Source organism: Symphalangus syndactylus, chromosome 13, assembly GCF_028878055.3.
Source record: "Symphalangus syndactylus isolate Jambi chromosome 13, NHGRI_mSymSyn1-v2.1_pri, whole genome shotgun sequence".
Lineage (NCBI taxonomy): Eukaryota > Metazoa > Chordata > Mammalia > Primates > Hylobatidae > Symphalangus > Symphalangus syndactylus.
In genome coordinates this window covers 48,985,860-49,005,171 of record NC_072435.2, presented here as the reverse complement: position 1 = coordinate 49,005,171, position 19,312 = coordinate 48,985,860, and the positions used below count along the sequence as shown (strand labels likewise).

At 39.6% G+C, this 19,312-nt stretch overlaps 1 protein-coding gene across 1 annotated transcript in view; it reads left to right on the top strand.

Moving 5' to 3' along the window:
• The window catches only part of LOC129459812 (zinc finger protein 724), a 283,659-nt gene that overhangs the window by 248,218 nt on the left and 16,129 nt on the right, over nucleotides 1-19,312 (top strand). Inside the window, exon 2 of the mRNA XM_063616346.1 lies at nucleotides 18,885-19,011. Coding sequence (XP_063472416.1) covers nucleotides 18,885-19,011 — 127 coding nt within the window. The remainder of the gene's footprint in view (nucleotides 1-18,884; nucleotides 19,012-19,312) is intronic.

Sequence of the window (19,312 nt, the reverse complement as noted above, 5' to 3'; positions counted from 1 at the left end):
GGCTGACCCCAGTTTTTTAACTGTAAATTGCATTTTATTAGTAGGGCTTGAAAGGTAAGAAAATATTTACAAAGAGCATAAAAAGGTGAGTTTCAGAAAATAATATCTATATATTTTATTTGTTGAAAAGTCTCAATTCACCTTTTTCTTTCTCAGAGTGAATTTAGGAGTTTTCTCAGGTGGTTGTTTTTTTTTTTTTTTGAGACAGTCTTGCTCTGTCACCCAGGCTGGAGTGCAGTAGTGGGATCTCGGCTCACTGCAAGCCCTGTCTCCAGGGTTTACGCCATTCTCCTGCTTCAGTCTCCCGGGTAGCTGGGACAACAGGCGCCCGCCACCACACCCAGCTAATTTTTTTGTATTTTTAGTAGAGACGGGGTTTCGCCATATTAGCCAGGGTGGTCACGATCTCCTGACCTCATGATCCACCTGCCTTGGTGCCCCCCAAAAGTGCTGGGATTACAGGCGTAAGCCACCATGCCCGGCCTTCAGGTGTGTTTTTTATGGCTGAATGATTTCAAACAGAATTCCATCTAGCTTTTAGAATGTTAGCTATCGAGGAAAAAAATAAGAAAAATTTTTCTTCCATTTTGGCTGTAGAGAATTAATGTATTTCCACAAGAAAATGTGGTAGATAATTGGTGAGTTACATAAATTCATGAAAACATCAGTTTCTTTTTTTGCAGGGTAAACTTGCTAAAGTAAATATCTTTTTTTTTTTATTTTTTTTTATTTTTTTTTATTATACTTTAGGGTTTTAGGGTACATGTGCACAATGTGCAGGTTTGTTACATATGTATCCATGTGCCATGTTGATTTCCTGCACCCACTAACTCGTCATTTAGCATTAGGTGTATCTCCTAATGCTGTCCCTCCCCCCTCCCCCCACCCCACAACAGTCCCCGGAGTGTGATGTTCCCCTTGCTGTGTCCATGAGTTCTCATTGTTCAATTCCCACCTATGAGTGAGAACATCTGGTGTTTGGTTTTTTGTCCTTGTGATAGTTTACTGAGAATGATGTTTTCCAGTTTCATCCATGTCCCTACAAAGGACACGAACTCATCATTTTTTATGGCTGCATAGTATTCCATGGTGTATATGTGCCACATTTTCTTAATCCAGTCTATCGTTGTTGGACATTTGGGTTGGTTCCAACTCTTTGCTATTGTGAATAGTGCCGCAATAAACATACGTGTGCATGTGTCTTTATAGCAGCATGATTTATAGTCCTTTGGGTATATACCCAGTAATGGGATGGCTGGGTCAAATGGTATTTCTAGTTCGAGATCCCTGAGGAATCGCCACACTGACTTCCACAATGGTTGAACTAGTTTACAGTCCCACCAACAGTGTAAAAGTGTTCCTATTTCTCCACATCCTCTCCAGCACCTGTTGTTTCCTGATTTTTTAATGATGGCCATTCTAACTGGTGTGAGATGGTATCTCACTGTGGTTTTGATTTGCATTTCTCTGATGGCCAGTGATGATGAGCATTTCTTCATGTGTCTGTTGGCTGCATAAATGTCTTCTTTTGAGAAGTGTCTGTTCATGTCCTCTGCCCACTTTTTGATGGGGTTGTTTGTTTTTTTCTTGTAAATTTGTTTGAGTTCATTGTAGATTCTGGATATTAGCCCTTTGTCAGATGAGTAGGTTGCAAAAATTTTCTCCCATTGTGTAGGTTGCCTGTTCACTCTGATGATAGTTTCTTTTGCTGTGCAGAAGCTCTTTAGTTTAATGAGATCCCATTTGTCGATGATGGCTTTTGTTGCCATTGCTTTTGGTGTTTTAGACATGAAGTCCTTGCCCACGCCTACGTCCTGAATGGTATTGCCCAGGTTTTCTTGTAGGATTTTAATGGTTTTAGGTCTAACATATAAGTCTTTAATCCATCTTGAATTAATTTTTGTATAAGGTGTAAGGAAGGGATCCAGTTGCAGCTTTCTACATATGGCTAGCCAGTTTTCCCAGCACCATTTATTAAATAGGGAATCCTTTCCCCATTGCTTGTTTTTGTCAGGCTTGTCAAAGATCAGATAGTTGTAGCTATGCGGCATCATTTCTGAGGGCTCTGTTCTGTTCCATTGATCTATGTCTCTGTTGTGGTACCAGTACCATGCTGTTTTGGTTACTGTAGCCTTGTAGTATAGTTTAAAGTCAGGTAGCGTGATGCCTCCAGCTTTGTTCTTTTGGCTTAGGATTGACTTGGCGATGCGGGCTCTTTTTTGGTTCCATATGAACTTTAAAGTAGTTTTTTCCAATTCTGTGAAGAAAGTCATTGGTAGCTTGGTGGGGATGGCATTGAATCTATAAATTACCTTGGGCAGTATGGCCATTTTCATGATATTGATTCTTCCAACCCATGAGCATGGAACGTTCTTCCATTTGTTTGTATCCTCTTTTATTTCATTGAGCAGTGGTTTGTAGTTCTCCTTGAAGATGTCCTTCACATCCCTTGTAAGTTGGATTCCTAGGTATTTTATTCTCTTTGAAGCAATTGTGAATGGGAGTTCACTCATGATTTGGCTCTCTGTTTGTCTGTGATTGGTGTACAAGAATGCTTGTGATTTTTGTACATTAATTTTGTATCCTGAGACTTTGCTGAAGTTGCTAATCAGCTTAAGGAGATTTTGGGCTGAGACAATGGGACTTTCTAGATATACAATCATGTCATCTGCAAACAGGGACAATTTGACTTCCTCTTTTCCTAATTGAATACCCTTTATTTCCTTCTCCTGCCTGATTGCTCTGGCCAGAACTTCCAGCACTATGTTGAATAGGAGTGGTGAGAGAGGGCATCCCTGTCTTGTGCCAGTTTTCAGAGGGAATGCTTCCAGTTTTTGCCCATTCAGTATGATATTGGCTGTGGGTTTGTCATAGATAGCTCTTATTATTTTGAGATATGTCCCATCAATACCTAATTTATTGAGAGTTTTTAGCATGAAGAGTTGTTGAATTTTGTCAAAGGCTTTTTCTGCATCTATTGAGATAATCATGTGGTTTTTGTCTTTGGTTCTGTTTATATGCTGGATTACATTTATTGATTTGTGTATGTTGAACCAGCCTTGCATCCCAGGGATGAAGCCCACTTGATCATGGTGGATAAGCTTTTTGATGTGCTGCTGGATTCAGTTTCCCAGTATTTTATTGAGGATTTTTGCATCAATGTTCATCAAGGTTATTGGTCTGAAATTCTCTTTTTTGGTTATGTCTCTGCCAGGTTTTGGTATCAGGACGATGCTGGCTTCATAAAATGTGTTAGGGAGGATTCCCTCTTTTTCTATAGATTGGAATAGTTTCAGAAGGAATGGTACCAGTTCCTCCTTGTACCTCTGGAAGAATTCAGCTGTGAATCCATCAGGTCCTGGACTCTTTTTGGTTGGTAAGCTATTGATTATTGCCACAATTTCAGAACCTGTTATTGGTCTATTCAGAGATTCAACTTCTTCCTGGTTTAGTCTTGGGAGGGTGTATTTTTCGAGGAATTTATCCATTTCTTCTAGATTTTCTAGTTTATTTGCATAGAGGTGTTTGTAGTATTCTCTGATGGTAGATTGTATTTCTGTGGGATCGGTGGTGATATCCCCTTTTTCGTTTTTTATTGCATCTACTTGATTCTTCTCTCTTTTCTTCTTTATTAGTCTTGCTAGCGGTCCATCAATTTTGTTGATCTTTTCAAAAAACCAGCTCCTGGATTCATTAATTTTTTGAAGAGTTTTTTGTGTCTCTATTTCCTTCAGTTCTGCTCTGATTTTAGTTATTTCTAGCCTTCTGCTAGCTTTTGAATGTGTTTGCTCTTGCTTTTCTAGTTCTTTTAATTGTGATGTTAGGGTGTCAATTTTGGATCTTTCCTGCTTTTCTTGTGGGCATTTAGTGCTATAAATTTCCCTCTACACACTGCTTTGAATGTGTCCCAGAGGTTCTGGTATGTTGTGTCTTTGTTCTCGTTGGTTTCAAAGAACATCTTTATTTCTGCCTTCATTTCATTATGTACCCAATAGTCATTCAGGAGCAGGTTGTTCAGTTTCCATGTAGTTGAGCGGTTTTGAGTGAGTTTCTTAATCCTGAGTTCTAGTTTGATTGCACTGTGGTCTGAGAGATAGTTTGTTATAATTTCTGTTCTTTTACATTTGCTGAGGAGAGCTTTACTTCCAACTATGTGGTTAATTTTGGAATAGGTGCTGAAAAAAATGTATATTCTGTTGACTTGGGGTGGAGAGTTCTGTAGATGTCTATTAGGTCCACTTTTATGTAGAGCTGAGTTCAATTCCTGGATATCCTTGTTAATTTTCTGTCTCGTTTATCTGTCTAATGCTGACAGTGGGGTGTTAAAATCTCCCATTATTATTGTGTGGGAGTTTAAGTCCCTTTGTAGGTCACTCAGGACTTGCTTTATGAATCTGGGTGCTCCTGTGTTGGGTGCATATATATTTAGGATAGTTAGCTCTTCTTGTTGAATTGATCCCTTTACCATTATGTAATGGCCTTCTTTGTCTCTTTTGATCTTTGTTGGTTTAAAGTCTATTTTATCAGAGACTAGGATTGCAACCCCTGCCTTTTTTTGTTTTCCAGTTGCTTGATAGATCTTCCTCCATCCCTTTATTTTGAGTCTATGTGTGTCTCTGCACGTGAGATGGGTTTCCTGAATACAGCACACTGACGGGTCCTGACTCCTTATCCAGTTTGCCAGTCTGTGTCTTTTGATTGGAGCATTTAGCCCATTTACATTTAACGTTAATATTGTTATGTGTGAATCTGATCCTGTCATTATGATGTTGGTTGGTTATTTTGCTCGATAGTTGCTATAGTTTCTTCCTAGCCTCGATGGTCTTTACAATTTGGCATGTTTTTGCAGTGGCTGGTACCGGTTGTTCCTTTCCATGTTTAGTGCTTCCTTCAGGAGCTCTTTTAGGGCAGGCCTGGTGGTGACAAAATCACTCAGCGTTTGCTTGTCTGTAAAGTGTTTTATTTCTCCTTCACTTATGAAGCTTAGTTTGGCGGGATAGGCAATTCTGGGTTGAAAGTTTTTTTCTTTAAGAATGTTGAATATCGGCCCCCACTCTCTTCTGGCTTGTAGAGTTTCTGCTGAGAGATCAGCTGTTAGTCTGATGGGCTTCCCTTTGTGGGTAACCCGACCTTTCTCTCTGGCTGCCCTTAACATTTTTTCCTTCATTTCAACTTTGGTGAATCTGACAATTATGTGTCTTGGAGTTGCCCTCCTCGAGGAGTATCTTTGTGGCGTTCTCTGTATTTCCTGAATCTGCATGTTGGCCTGCCTTGCTAGATTGGGGAAGTTCTCCTGGATAATATCTTGCAGAGTGTTTTCCAACTTGGTTGCATTCTCCCCATCATTTTCAGGTACACCAATCAGACGTAGGTTTGGTCTTTTCACATAGTCCCAAATTTCTTGGAGGCTTTGTTCATTTCTTTTTATTCTTTTTTCTCTAAACTTCCCTTCTCTCTTCATTTCATTCATTTCATCTTCCATCAGCGATACCCTTTCTTCCAGTTGATCGCATCTGCTACTGAGGCTTCTACAATCTTCGCGTAGTTCTCGAAACTTGGCTTTCAGCTCCATCAGCTCCTTTAAGCCCTTCTCTCCATTGGTTATTCTAGTTATCCATTCTTCTAATTTTTTTTCAAAGTTTTTAACTTCTTTGCTATTGTTTTGAATTTCCTCTCGTAGCTCAGAGTAGTTTGATCGTCTGAAGCCTTCTTCTCTCAACTCATCAAAGTCATCCTCCATCCAGCTTTGTTCCGTTGCTGGTGAGGAACTGCGTTCCTTTGGAGGAGGAGAGGTGCTCTGTTTTTTAGAGTTTCCAGTTTTTTTGCTCTGTTTTTTCCCCATCTTTGTGGTTTTATCTACTTTTTGTCTTTGATGATGGTGCTGTACAGATGGGTTTTTGGTGTAGATGTCCTTTCTGTTTGTTAGTTTTCCTTCTACCAGACAGGACCCTCAGCTGCAGGTCTGTTGGAGTTTACTAGAGGTCCACTCCAGACCCTGTTTGGCTGGGTGTCAGCAGCGGTGGCTGCAGAACAGCGGATTTTCGTGAGACCACAAATTCAGCTGTCTGATAGTTCCTCTGAAAGTTTTGTCTCAGAGGAGTACCCGGTTGAATGAGGTGTCAGTCTGTCCCTACTGGGGGGGTGCCTCCCAGTTAGGCTGCTCAGGGGTGAGGGACCCACTTTAGGAGGCAGTCTGTCCGTTCTCAGATCTCCAGCTGCGTGCTGGGAGAACCACTACTCTCTTCAAAGCTGTCAGTCAGACAGGGACATTTAAGTCTGTGGAGGTTCTTGCTGAGTTTTTGTTTGTCTGTGCCCTGCCCCCAGAGGTGGAGCCTACAGAGGCAGGCAGGCCTCCTTGAGCTGTGGTGGGCTCCACCCAGTTCGAGCTTCCTGGCTGCTTTGTTTACCTAAGCAAGCCTGGGCAATGGCGGGCGCCCCTCCCCCAGCCTCGCTGCCGCCTTGCAGCTTGATCTCAGACTGCTGTGCTAGCAATCAGCGAGACTCTGTGGGCATAGGACCCTCCGAGCCAGGTGCGGGACACAATCTCCTAGTGTGCCATTTTCCAGGCCCGTTGGAAAAGCGCAGTATTAGGATGGGACTGACCCGATATTCCAGGTGCCGTCTGTTTCCCCTGTCTTTGACTAGGAAAGGGAACTCCCTGACCCCTTGCGCTTCCCGAGTGAGGCAATGCCTCGCTCTGCTTCGGCTCGCGCACAGTGCGCTTCACCGACTGTCCTGCACCCACTGTTAGGCACTCCCTAGTGGGATGAAACCTGTACCTCAAGCAGAAATGCCGAAATCACCCATCTTCTGTGTCGCTGGGGCTGGGAGCTGGAGACCGGAGCTGTTCCTATTCGGCCATCTTGGCTCCACCCCTGTGCACACTTCTTTAACCAATATCTTTGTTCTATGTCCTGTTATTTTGATTTCTGAGTTTAATGCTAAATTTTATGTGATGAAACTTGGTATCTCCTAGAAGTGTTCCCATATGACTGTTTACCACATGATTTTTAATACAAAAAATAAAATAATACTTTATTGTCCAAAAGAAATAAATACATTTTCTTCTCTTACTGAGGTACAAAATGTAAGCACCTTAACATTTTCTTATATGTTTTTGAATCATTTTGCTGGATTTTTTTTTTTTTTTTGAGATAGAGTCTCGCTGTCACCCAGGCTGGAGTGCAGTGGCGTGATCTCCGCTCACTGCAGGCTCTGCCCCCGGAGGTTCATGCCATTCTCCTGCCTCAACCTCCTGCATAGCTGGGACTACAGGCGCCCACCACCTCGCCCGGCTAATTTTTTGTATTTTTAGTAGAGATGGGGTTTCACCATGTTAGCCAGGATGGTCTCTATCTCCTGACCTCCTGATCCGCCCTCCTCGGCCTCCCAAAGTGCTGGGATTACAGGCATGAGCCACCACTCCCGGCCTTTGCTGGATTTTTCAAATACTTATTTTCAAAAACTAAGTGAACGACTCTGACATGGTAATTAAAGCTTGAGCCCAGTGACTACAAGCTAAGGTTAATTTTGAGCCAGCAAAAGGAGGTTATTAAAGGCCCAGTTAGTTCCTTCTGGAAAGCGTTTCCTGCAGATGTCCCAGCCTGCTTACCCCAGCCATGGAAGAGGCCTCTATAGTGAGAGAAGCTACAGAGCCCTGGAAAGCTAGGGCCCCACAGGCAGATGCAGTTAAGGTTAAGATAGAAGGGGTTTGAGAGTGTCTTACTGAAGATAAAATTGTTGCTTTTTTGAGGCAGTTTTTAGAGGTTTTAAAATAAACCAGTTAGATGTATTTAAAAAAAAAATGAATTCCAAAGGAGTATTGCAACAGGAGGAAGTGCCACTATAAGATCTTTAAGGATTGCAAAGATTAGGCAGAAAAGGGCTTTTTTTCCTAGGGAAAAGCAAATAAGATTAGAAAAAAGGTGAGGGGAATGTTTAAATGAAGGGTGAAATAATCAGAATTTAGATCAGAGAATGTTTTACCCTGAAGTCAGTGTGTTCTTAGGAGGGACATAAAATGAGGTTGTGTGGTGGCTCAGACTGAGCATAGCTCAGAGTTCGGGAGCCTGTGGGAAGAAAATAAGTGAACTTTGATTAAGAAGTATTTTTTGCTGACCACTGAAGACAAATTCAGCTGCTTTTTTAATGAGAAAAAGAAGAAAACATGCAGAGTGTTTTCCTGGCTGTGTAGTAGGTAAGAAAAGAGAGCACCATCTAAGTCGTAATGGGAAGGGTGTTTCTTTTCTTTTCTTTTTCTTTTTTTTTTTTTTTGAGACGGAGTCTCGCTCTGTCGCCCAGGCTGGAGTGCAGTGGCGCGATCTCGGCTCACTGCAAGCTCCGCCTCCTGGGTTCACGCCATTCTTCTGCCTCAGCCTCTCCGAGTAGCTGGGACTACAGGCGCCCGCCACCACGCCCGGCTAATTTTTTGTATTTTTTAGTAGAGACGGGGTTTCACCGTGGTCTCGATCTCCTGACCTCGTGATCCGCCCGCCTCGGCCTCCCAAAGTGCTGGGATTACAAGCGTGAGCCACCGCGCCTGGCCCGGGTGTTTCTTTTCATAAAGTGTTCCTGGAGAACACAGAGGGTAGAGAATTTTATTAATCACGGGTATTTATTATCTATATGCTTCATCTTTTCCCACCTCTTTTCTTGGTTCTATACTTTTCTTCCATTTGACTTTTTGGGGGTTGTATATTTTATTTGAAACCTGTAAATATAACTACAGTGTTCTGCTGAGTTCTGTGAGTAGCTCTATCAGATTATTGAATTTCAAAAAGGTTATGGGAGTCCCCAGTTTTTAAACAGTAGGTCAGAAGCATAGATGAGCCCATGAAGTTTGTGACTGGCATCTGCAATGAGGACAATGTTGTGGGACTGGACCCTGAATCAGTCTGTGCTGACTCTCAACCTGTCATGCTGAAGCAATCCTCTTCTACCTAAGCTTCCCAAGTAGCTAAGACTAAAGGCTTGTGCCATCATGCCTAGCTAATTTTTCTTTTTGTATTTTTTTTTTTTTTTTTTTGTAGATGAGATTTTGCTGTGTTGTCCATGCCGGTCTCAAACTCCTGAGCTCAGGCAATCCAGCTGGCTCGGCCCCCAAAGTGCTGGATTACAGGCGTGAGCCATCATGCCCAACCATACCATATTTTCTTTATCCAGTACCATTGATAGGCATTTAGGTTGATTCCGTGTCTTTGCTGTTGTGAATAGTGCTGCAATGGATGTGATTGTGCATGTGTCTTTATGATAGAATAATTTATATATTTTTAGGTATATACCGAATTGTGAGGTTACTGGGTCAAATGGTAATTTTGTTTTTAGTTCAGTGAGGAATCACCACACTGCTTTTCACAATGGTTGAATTATAATAATTGCCATTCTCACTGGTTTGAGATGATTTCTTGTGGTTTTTCTTCTGCATATCTCTAATGATCAGTGATGAGCATTTTTTTATATGCTTGTTAGCCACATTTGTCTCCTTTTGAAGACTTTTTTCATTTCTTCTAGATTTTTTTTATGTGCGTAGCAGACTTCAGTATATTTTTGTGAGGTCAGTGGTAATGTCTCTTTTTCTCATTTCTAATTGTGTTTATTTGTATCTTCATTAATCTAGCTAGTAGTTTATTTACTCTTTTTAATAGATTTAATGCCTGGATTTCTTGATATTTTGTAGTTTTTCATGTCTAAATCTCCTTCAGTTCAGCTCTGATTTTGGTTATTTCTTGTCTTTTGCTAGCTTAGGGGCTGATTTGCTTTTGCTGCTCTCAGTCTTTTATTTATGGTATCAGGTTGTTAAACTGAGATCTAACTTTTTGATGTGAGGATTTAATGCTATGAATTTTTCTTTTAACACTGCCTTAGCTGTATTGCAGGGATTCTGGTATTTTGTATTTTTGTTCTTATTTGTTTCAAAACACTTCTTGGTTTCTGCTTTAATTCCATTATTTACCAAAAAGTTATTCAAGTGTAGGCCATTTAGTTTTTATTTAATTGTATGATTTCCAGTTGTTTTATTGGTATTGAATTATATTTTTCTTAAGCTGTAGTCTGTATGTGTGGTTTGTATCATTTTGGGATTTTTGAATTTGCTGAGAATTGTTTTATTTCTGATTGTGTGGTCAATTTTAGAGTATGTACCACGTGGTGATGAGAAGAATGTATATATTATGGTATTTTTAGATGAAGAGTTCTGTAGATGTCTATTAGGACTATTTGGTCAAATGTTGAGTTCAGGTCCTAATATTGTTGTTAATTTTCTTCAATGATCTGTCCATTAGTGCTTGTCAGAGGTAATCTCTGATTATTACTGTGTCAGATTCTAAGTCTCTTCATAGGTCTCTAAGAACTTGCTTTATTCATGTGAACCCATGGGGATTTTTAATAACATCTTTCTCTCTTCTGCTTTTCCCCCCATAAACATCCTTTCAAGTGCACACAGTGTGCAAAATTCAGAGGCCCAAGAGTTCAAGAACTTGTCCAGAGACCTGGCTATTGTAAGAGAAAATATAAATTAACAAGAGGCTTTATTCTCATATGTGAAAATAAGGGAGGATAACGTTAATTTTTTAAAAAAGGTTTAGATTATATGTATATATTTCTTCTGCTTTTTGAAATATGTGTAAATCATATTAACAATGAAACAAACCTTTTGTCATTCTTTTTGACTCAGAATTGTCTTTATCTGGTACCTGAGATTCATTGCTTTCTTTTTGTCTTGGCAAAAGATTTTTTTATCTTTAGTCTTTAAACTAGACATAGATTTGTTCAGAGTAAACTTCATTTCAAGAGCATAAAAAAGTTGAGCACAAAGATCAGAATAAATTTAGCAGTACAGAATAATATGGACTAAAAGATACTGAGTAAGTTCTTTGGCAGAAATCTGATTATCCAAGGTGATTATTTGTGGGCTGACATACTTACAGTGCAAAAGCCAGAAGAGTTCAGTGTATAAACTGAACAGTGGAGTCTGTTGTACTTGGGTTACTCCAGTACAGTTAGTATAGTTATGTGTGTTTGTAGACAACCTGCATTCATATAAATTAAAGAGTATTTTCTACAATAGTGTGAATATAAGGCCACAATATTTACTTTGATTGAATTCCTTAGTTATTTTAATTTTGTTATTCATACTTTTGAAATACAGGGTTTCAACCGAATTATAGTTCAGATAATTTTTTAAAATATTACATACCTTATAACTAGTACATAAAATTATTCATACTTATATATTTATATCTGATATCCAAAAAAATTTACCATTAAATCGTTGCAGTAGATATTAGTCTGACATGCTTATTAATTAATCCAGTGGGCATAATTATAGGTAAGCATAATTTTAGTGTCTTATATTTTACCAAATTGGTATGCTGCTATTACAGGACAAATAAAGACAGATGATATGGCTACCCAAAAACCATTAATAGCTCTCCAGTTAGCTATGTTGCAAGCTCTAATATATTCTACTATATTAACACAGATTTCAATTTTTTATAAAAGAGTGCTGCTGGAAGTTGTCAGATATATTCCAATATAGACCTCACATTCAATGGTTAGGAAATAAGAGAGCAGCAGAGATGGAAGATAAATCTTTTAAAATTCTGCTGAGAGCTGGGCAAGGTGGCTCATGCCTCTAATCCCAGGACTTTGGGAGGCCAAGGTGGGTGGATCACCTGAGGTCCAGAGTCTGAGACCAGCCTGGACAACATAGTGAAACCTTGTCTCTACCAAAAATACAAAATTAGCCAGGTGTGGTGGCGCATGCCTGTAGTCCCAGGTATTTGTGAGGCTCAGACAGGAGAATCACTTGAACCCGGGAGGCAGAGGTTGCAGTGAGCCAAGCTCACGCCATTGCACTCCAGCCTGGGCAACAAGAATGAAACTCCATCTCAAAAAAAAAAAAATTCTGCTAAGACTATGCCCCCTTTATTCAATAATGCTCATGTTTCTCTTGCTGAGAGTAGCTATGTACTTTGGGTGTTGGGAGAGAAATTCTTCTTAGGGAGATATTTTCTGGCTGACTTGACCACTTATATCCAATCTCAGTTTTTTATTAAGACACTTTTAACTTTTTTCTCTCAAAATAATCTTCCTCAGAATGAGAGCTATTTTTCTCTCAAATGCATTGTGTGTCTGTTTCAGAAACCCTATTAGTCCCATGGTGTCTGAAAGACATAGGCTGTCACAGTGAGAACTCTCAGAGCTATCTCTATGTGGACTCATGCTAAAACTCAGCAGTATTTTTTTCATGCCACCATTATAAATAAAAACTAAGGATGAAACACTGCTCCCTTTTCTATTATTGTGAGGGTGTATTTCTACCCAGGAGGCCTGCAGGCTCTCCTTCTGCTGCTCAGGCTTCACTGTCTGATGTGCCACTGGAGTGCTGCTGTGGCAATTGGGGTTCACCTAAGATGTGAGTTTCCATCTGTGAGCCCTGTGCTATGGGCTGTGCCTCAGTGGCAGATGGTAGGGGTCAAGAGAGTACACTAGCCACCAGGAGAGGGAAACAGGAGTGCTCAAGCCCAGTGCTCAGGGAGTAGAGAGCTATTGCTTTAAAATGTAAATAGCCAAAAAGATAGCACCTGAATCAACAATTTTTGTAGAAGAGTCAAAGCCTACCTTCAGCAGGCACTGGAGTTCAAGTTGCAAAACTACCTGCACTCATGAAGATGTGAAAAGTTTATTTTGTCATTGATTATAACCAATTAGCATACATGGATGGCCTTCCCAACTACCAGGTGAATTTAGGATGAACTATGTATGACATGGTGCTGTAAATTCTACTTGTAGACTAATTATGGTGACTGTCTTTCTGTCTTTGCAATCTCTCGAGCAAATTGACTGTAATGCATGTCCCATTCACATGTAATTGTGTAATAAAACAGTTTTCTTTCTGTTCTGTTACTGTGCAGTTCCTCTGGGGCTGAAGAAAATTTTGCTTTTAATTACATTTTCCAAACCCTGTCTAGAATTACCAGACATAATGTAAACACAGAAGGTGCCAACTAAGCTTTACTCTAGATGGGTCTTTTCGGCTTCCAGTCAGTTCACAATTGTGCCGCGAAGTGCATGCTCTCCCCTAAATATGCAGGTGGAATTGTGTCTCTGCCTACTTGGTATCTGTCATCTCTAGAGTCACTTTTAGAGAGGCTAGACCAGATTTCTACAAACTTCATTGGTCAGACATTAACCAAACTCTTTCAGTGACTCTTGTGTCCTCAGACCTGAAACTGACTCAGTGACCATGGGGCCCAATCAGAGTAAAATATGTGCATTGAGCAGACCTGTAGACATGAGAATCCACTTCTCCCTCCCTCCTTATGCTAAAATGCCCACAAATGTTCAGGTAACACTTGCTGCTACTTTACCCATGCAGGACCTGAATTTGCAGCTCCAAATTCTAAATCTAGATGTTGAGAATTGAGAAGAAAAAAAAAGTTTTTGTCTGAAGAATGCAAGTCCTTCTAGTTATCAAACTCAGACATTAAAATAAGAGCACAATCATGTTTTTCTCCCTTTTTTTCAGCTGTGTATCTCTTGAAACTGTTCACTATTGCCACAAGTAGCTATAAATTAAACTAATAATTCCACACTGGCCACTGTATTCCATATCCTTAACCTTAACAATGTATATCCAATCAATTATTAAAGTTATTTCTTTACATAAATAAGAATTTCTCACAACCAATTTTGTATCAGCTCACTCATTTTTTTTTTTTTTTTTTTTTTTTTGCCTTCACAAATCCACTTGTAAGTGCTGCTAATCAAAGTGTAGATTCCAGGCAACTTGAATATTTTGTCTCAAGTTAAAATCCTTAAGCTTGACCCAAATAAACTGTCTGCTTATGTTCATGTCGTGTCAGCTTTTTTAAGGTAAAATATTATTTAGAATGTTCTAGAGCAGCCTCTATGAGGGAATTTGTCCTTTGATTTCACTCTACTTGCTGTAATACCCAAAAATGCAGAGTGAGGTTGATTTCACCTAGAATCTGCAGATAAGGTCTGGCTGGCCTCTGCCTGGGATTTACAAGGCAGGGCCAGACTTTGGATTGGAATTTACAGAAAACCAACAGGAGGCATTTTCTGCATTGTGAGATATCAACATAGACATTTTAAATTCCTCTTTTGAGAGTGTGGCTTTTTGACCTTTTCACATCTTTTTCATTAACCTGCCACAGGTATGTGAGAGGCTCCAGGAGTAAATAGAATCTGATGGCAGAATCTGTAAGTGTAAACAAGCATCTTAAGGCCACAAAGTATCCAGAGCCATGACCACAACTATACCTACCTGTAAAATGTGATCCTGGAGTAGAGTATTCTTGTCCTTCTACTTACCCACCAATCAGGACAGCTAGCAAATCAGGATGGATGACCCAGGTTCTGGAGTTCAACCAAGGCAGTTCCATTTTTTATTTAGAATCATCCTGCGTCTTCTCTGCCTGGCTTATCAGTGGACCATCAGCCCAGGGTCTCACAATCACCTCTGAATCTTTGAGACATTTGAGAATGTCCAGAACAGAATTGTATCAGGCTGATAAGAGTGATAAATTCTGCTTCTGTCCCAGTGTGAGAGAAATGAGTCATCTTGTGTTTGTTTCTCCCCTTATATAAGAAGTATCTTTGATTGGTACCCAGATGAGAGTTTTTCCAGTTCCCTGGTACTTGGGTAAAAAATCAGTAGGTCTGGAGGCTCAAACAGATAAACTAATTGGGCTCAAACAGAGAAACTAATTGCTTCCATTTCATATAGTCATAAAAAAAATAGACGAAGCAGGCTGGGTGCAGTGGCTCATACCTGTAATCCCAGCACTTTGGGAAGCCAAGGTGGGTGGATCACCTGAGGTCAGGAGTTCGAGACCAGCCTGGCCAACATGGTGAAATCCTGTCTCTACTAAAAATACCAAAATTAGTCGGGTGTGGTGGCTCATGCCTATAGTCCTGGTTACTTGGGAGGCTGAGGCAGGAGAATCGCTTGAACCTGGGAAGCAGAGGCTGCAGTGAGCTGAGATCACACCATTGCACTCCAGCCTGGGCAACAAAGTGAGACTCAGTCTCAAAAAAAAGGAAAAAGAAAAGAAAAGAAAAATAGGTGAAGCAGTCATGGTTCCTACTATCCTGGCAGTTTTAGTCTAGACTAGCAACTGGAAATATGGTTGAATTATACATCATATGGTGGGTACAATAAATAGATGTGTGCAAAAACTTGGGCTTTATTTGGGCCACTTTCCTTATATTGTGGCTTCTGATGTCTACAACTGAACTTAGAAGAGTCATCATTATTATTTGTATTTATTTCACCCTGCTAAGAATACTTATTTTTCTTCTCAAAAATTATTCTAGAAAACCTTAAGGGATTTTTTTAATTGCTTATTAGCATATAAAATTCACAGGGCAGTGGCAAAAAGATTAAAATTATACAAACTCAGATTTAAGTTTACTTAAGTAAGCTTTAAAATAAAGAACTGACAATACCCCCCAGTGGCATAGAGAACAGAATTGTACATTAGCTGTACGCTCTGCCCCAGCCCTGTTCATATTCACCCTTTTTGGAGGCCTTATTTATGTCTGGCTCTACCCCAGAGTCTTGCCTCACAGAACTGATTAGAGGAAATCAGAGTTTTGAGTCATGAATCCTGTTGCCTTTTTAGAGCTGGTGCTCAACATTTTCTGAAACCCAAAAGCAGATAAATGGGAAATATAAAGTATGTATTATAGGATCTTACTTTTCAAATTTTTAATTAAAACCAGTGCTTGCAGAGACATTATTTAGCAACTTGTTTTCTGTTCCTGCAGATCTAGTGGTTGATACACAAGTCACAAGAAAGGAAATATAAACACAATAAAAATTTATCTAAATTGCATTAAACTCTTTCCATCTGTATCCCTTTCATCTGTCTATATTTACCTTTTATTCTATGCATTTTTTGAAAAAATCAGTGACAGATCAACAGAAATAGAAATAAAAATGCTGGGTCCTTTAAAGCGTTGGAATTACTGAACACTTAGTATCAACTCACAGGATGTTATTAGGATTAAATCACATAATGGGCTATCACAGCACTCTGTAACACATCCTATTGAGCATATAGTACCTGCCTAATAAACATTGCATTAGTACATGTGCACATGTTGTTTTCCAACTGCAGACTTACTCAGAAATTGCTGCTTTCTGTTTTCTCTGTAAACTTTAGAGTCAGCAAATAATATAATACTTTAGGATGAAGAATGATTGTCTTCATTTGTACCAGAAGTATTTGTGTTGTGACAAGAGTGCTGGGTGTAAGGGACTCTGTGTTGTGCCTCATTTCTCTAACTAATGGTAATAATAAGCCCGGGGGAGCAACATCATTATTGACAGGGCACTTGTTTAAAAGACCCATTTATGGACCCTTTCCATACCTGCAGAGTTACATTTCGTAGAGTGGGGAGAAAATTACCAAGTGATTTATAAGCTCGTTAGAGCTTGAGAGGAAATGCTTAGTCTTAGTTAAGGGGTTATCAGCCCAGGCCTCTAACTATTATCACCTGGCCATTTTGAAGAACTCTTTTTACTTGTGCCCTTTCCATGGATGCTGTTTATTGTTCTTGGTGGAAGCATCCATGTTGTTTTAATTAAGTGGCTCATGTGACTGTAAGGTGAGGTCAGAATCAAGTATGAGGAATTCAAAATACATTCATGAGAGTTAAGTTCCGTCTTTGCATTAAAGGGTGGTCCAAGAACCTGTTCTGTTTGGATTTGGTAGGGGCAGGACAGCGTGTCCCATATTTCCATTACTGTGGCAGAAATTGCTGGTGCCTGTGTCAGGGGATGGCTCCTGAGGACAAAGTAAAGAAAAGCGTATTTTTATCTCTGTGGAGCTACTCATTGTTTCTTCATCTCTTCTGCTATAAAGGACAGAAATGGGTGGAGTTTTTCTGTCTTGGTCCTTCTGCCTGTGGATGAGGTGACAGCAGGTAGACCTGTGGTGCTGATTCTTTTAAAGGCGTATTTTCAAGATGCAGGTGTAATTTTTCCAGAGAATTTTATCTGAGAAAGAGTCCTAGAGAAGGAGGAGAAAGAGAAAAAAATGGCCTTTTTTTTTTTTTCAGCTAAATATGTCTCAGATCAAGATCTGTGTCCACTCTGCTTCTTCCAGGAAACATATGTTTAGTACTTGCAAACCTGTACTTCTCTACTTGTGTTTTTCCTCCCTAATGAGTTTGTCTTAACTACTTTAAAAAATTCTTATAATAGTCAAAGTCTCTGAAAAATATATTTTTTTCTATATACCAGAGCCTTCTCTACATTATGGCTTCTTATATGCCATGCAGAAATCTCACTATGAATTTATAATCTGCAGTATTAAAAATGTCCTTTTGTGGCTGTTGAACATGGGAAGGTGTAGATACTCAAAATTCCTATTGGGGAAAACCTGGGTTTCTTAGTGAAGGCAGAGAACATGTAATGTTGAGGTTTCGTCTGTGTTCTTTATTACGTCTATGCAGTACAGGATTAAGAAATCAGTCATTGAAGCAGTATGGTATTTATTACCCAGAAAATTCAAAAAAAAAATTGATAGGAGATAACTGCTCTCTACAGTGCTAAAGAAAGACGATTTAAAATCACTATTAAAAATTACAGAACATGAGAGATATCTGTATCTTGAACTTTCCATAAAACTGTTTCCTTATGGTTAAATTCAGACTGTGATTTACCTTTCGGGGGGCAGTATCTCAGCGGTAATGCTGTGTCCTTCTGGGTGCATCAGGACATTATAAAAATTTGTTCTAGTGTAGTTGATGTTAATAAATCACTTGGTTGATAAGCTCTCTGACACATTTTTTCTCTATAGAATTAATTATTTTTCTCTTCATTGTTAAGTATCTTTATGCAGCTGATGTGAACAAACCAACACATTTAATCTGGCAGCTGCCCTTCTTTCTTGGGTTTCCTTTGCATTTGTCTGTTTTTGGGAAATGAAGGCTCTCATCTTTGTTTACAAACCAGAAAAACTGAGAAAAAACACAGGCTCATTCAATTACTGGATATTTGACAAAATAGTCTTTTTGGGCCAAAACCATTGGCATACTGATGAGCTTGTTAAAAATTCAGCAACTCAGACTTTATCCCTGATCTTCTGAAAAAAAAAAAAAAAAAAAAAATCTGCATTAGCAGGATCTCCAGCTTATTGTACACATTAAAATTTGAGTGATACCTTCTAACTCAACATGTCTATTCCATCTGAATAATATACAAAACTATGTCTTTTACATCTGAAAAATACAAACAATTTTTTTTTTTTTTTTTTTTTGAGATGGAGTTTCACTCTTGTTGCCCAGGCTGGAGGGCAATGGCATGATCTCAGCTCACTGCAACCTCTGCCTCCTGGGTTCAAGTGATTCTCCTTCCTCAGCCTCCCAAGTAGCTAGAATTACAAGCACGCACCACCACGCCCAGCTAATTTTGTATTTTTGGTAGAGATGTGGTTTCTCCATGTTGGTCAGGCTGGTCTAAAACTCCCGACCTCAGGTGATCTGCCCACTTCAGCCTCCCAAAGTGCTGGGATTACAGGTGTGAGCCACCATGCCTGGCACACAATTAATTCTGTATGATGTAAATATAGCACTCAAAATTGTACGTTAGTGTTTATGCCCTCAAGTTTATACCTTATTATCTAGAAAAATTATATACACTGATGCTATGGATCTTATACCACTTTCTTTTATCAGAGTTAAAGAATACATTAGAGAATATTGTATTGAAAACTATTTTATTGAATGATTTCAGTCACTCTTATAAGTCAGAACCAGCTCTCTTTACTCTCTCCATTTTATCTTGAGTCAAATTAAAGATTCTGCCCATGACCTCTTGGTAAATATGTGTGTTTGTGTGTGTTTTCCAGGGATCATTGACATTTCGGGATGTGGCCATAGAATTCTCTCTGGAGGAGTGGCAATGCCTGGACACTGCACAGCAGAATTTATATAGGAATGTGATGTTAGAGAACTACAGAAACCTGGTCTTCCTGGGTGAGAATAACTTTAATCTTTAATACGCAATTCCTAGTGTACACTATAGGCTTCATTTTGCTGTGGACTTTATTGGCCTGGACAAAGGAGGATGAGCGCAGGAATAAAGACAAAGACAAAAGAGTATATTTGGAAGATGGCACCAGGGGGCTTGTTGCTTCTAGTGAACAATGGCCCTGAGCTTCTATAGCCCTTCATATTTATTGAGTAAAGGAGATAGGGAGAAGGGGGAGGTTGTGGTCAGCTGCTTGACTTAGTACAGGCCTGCACGACTGTATTCTTTAAACCATACTCCCCAGAT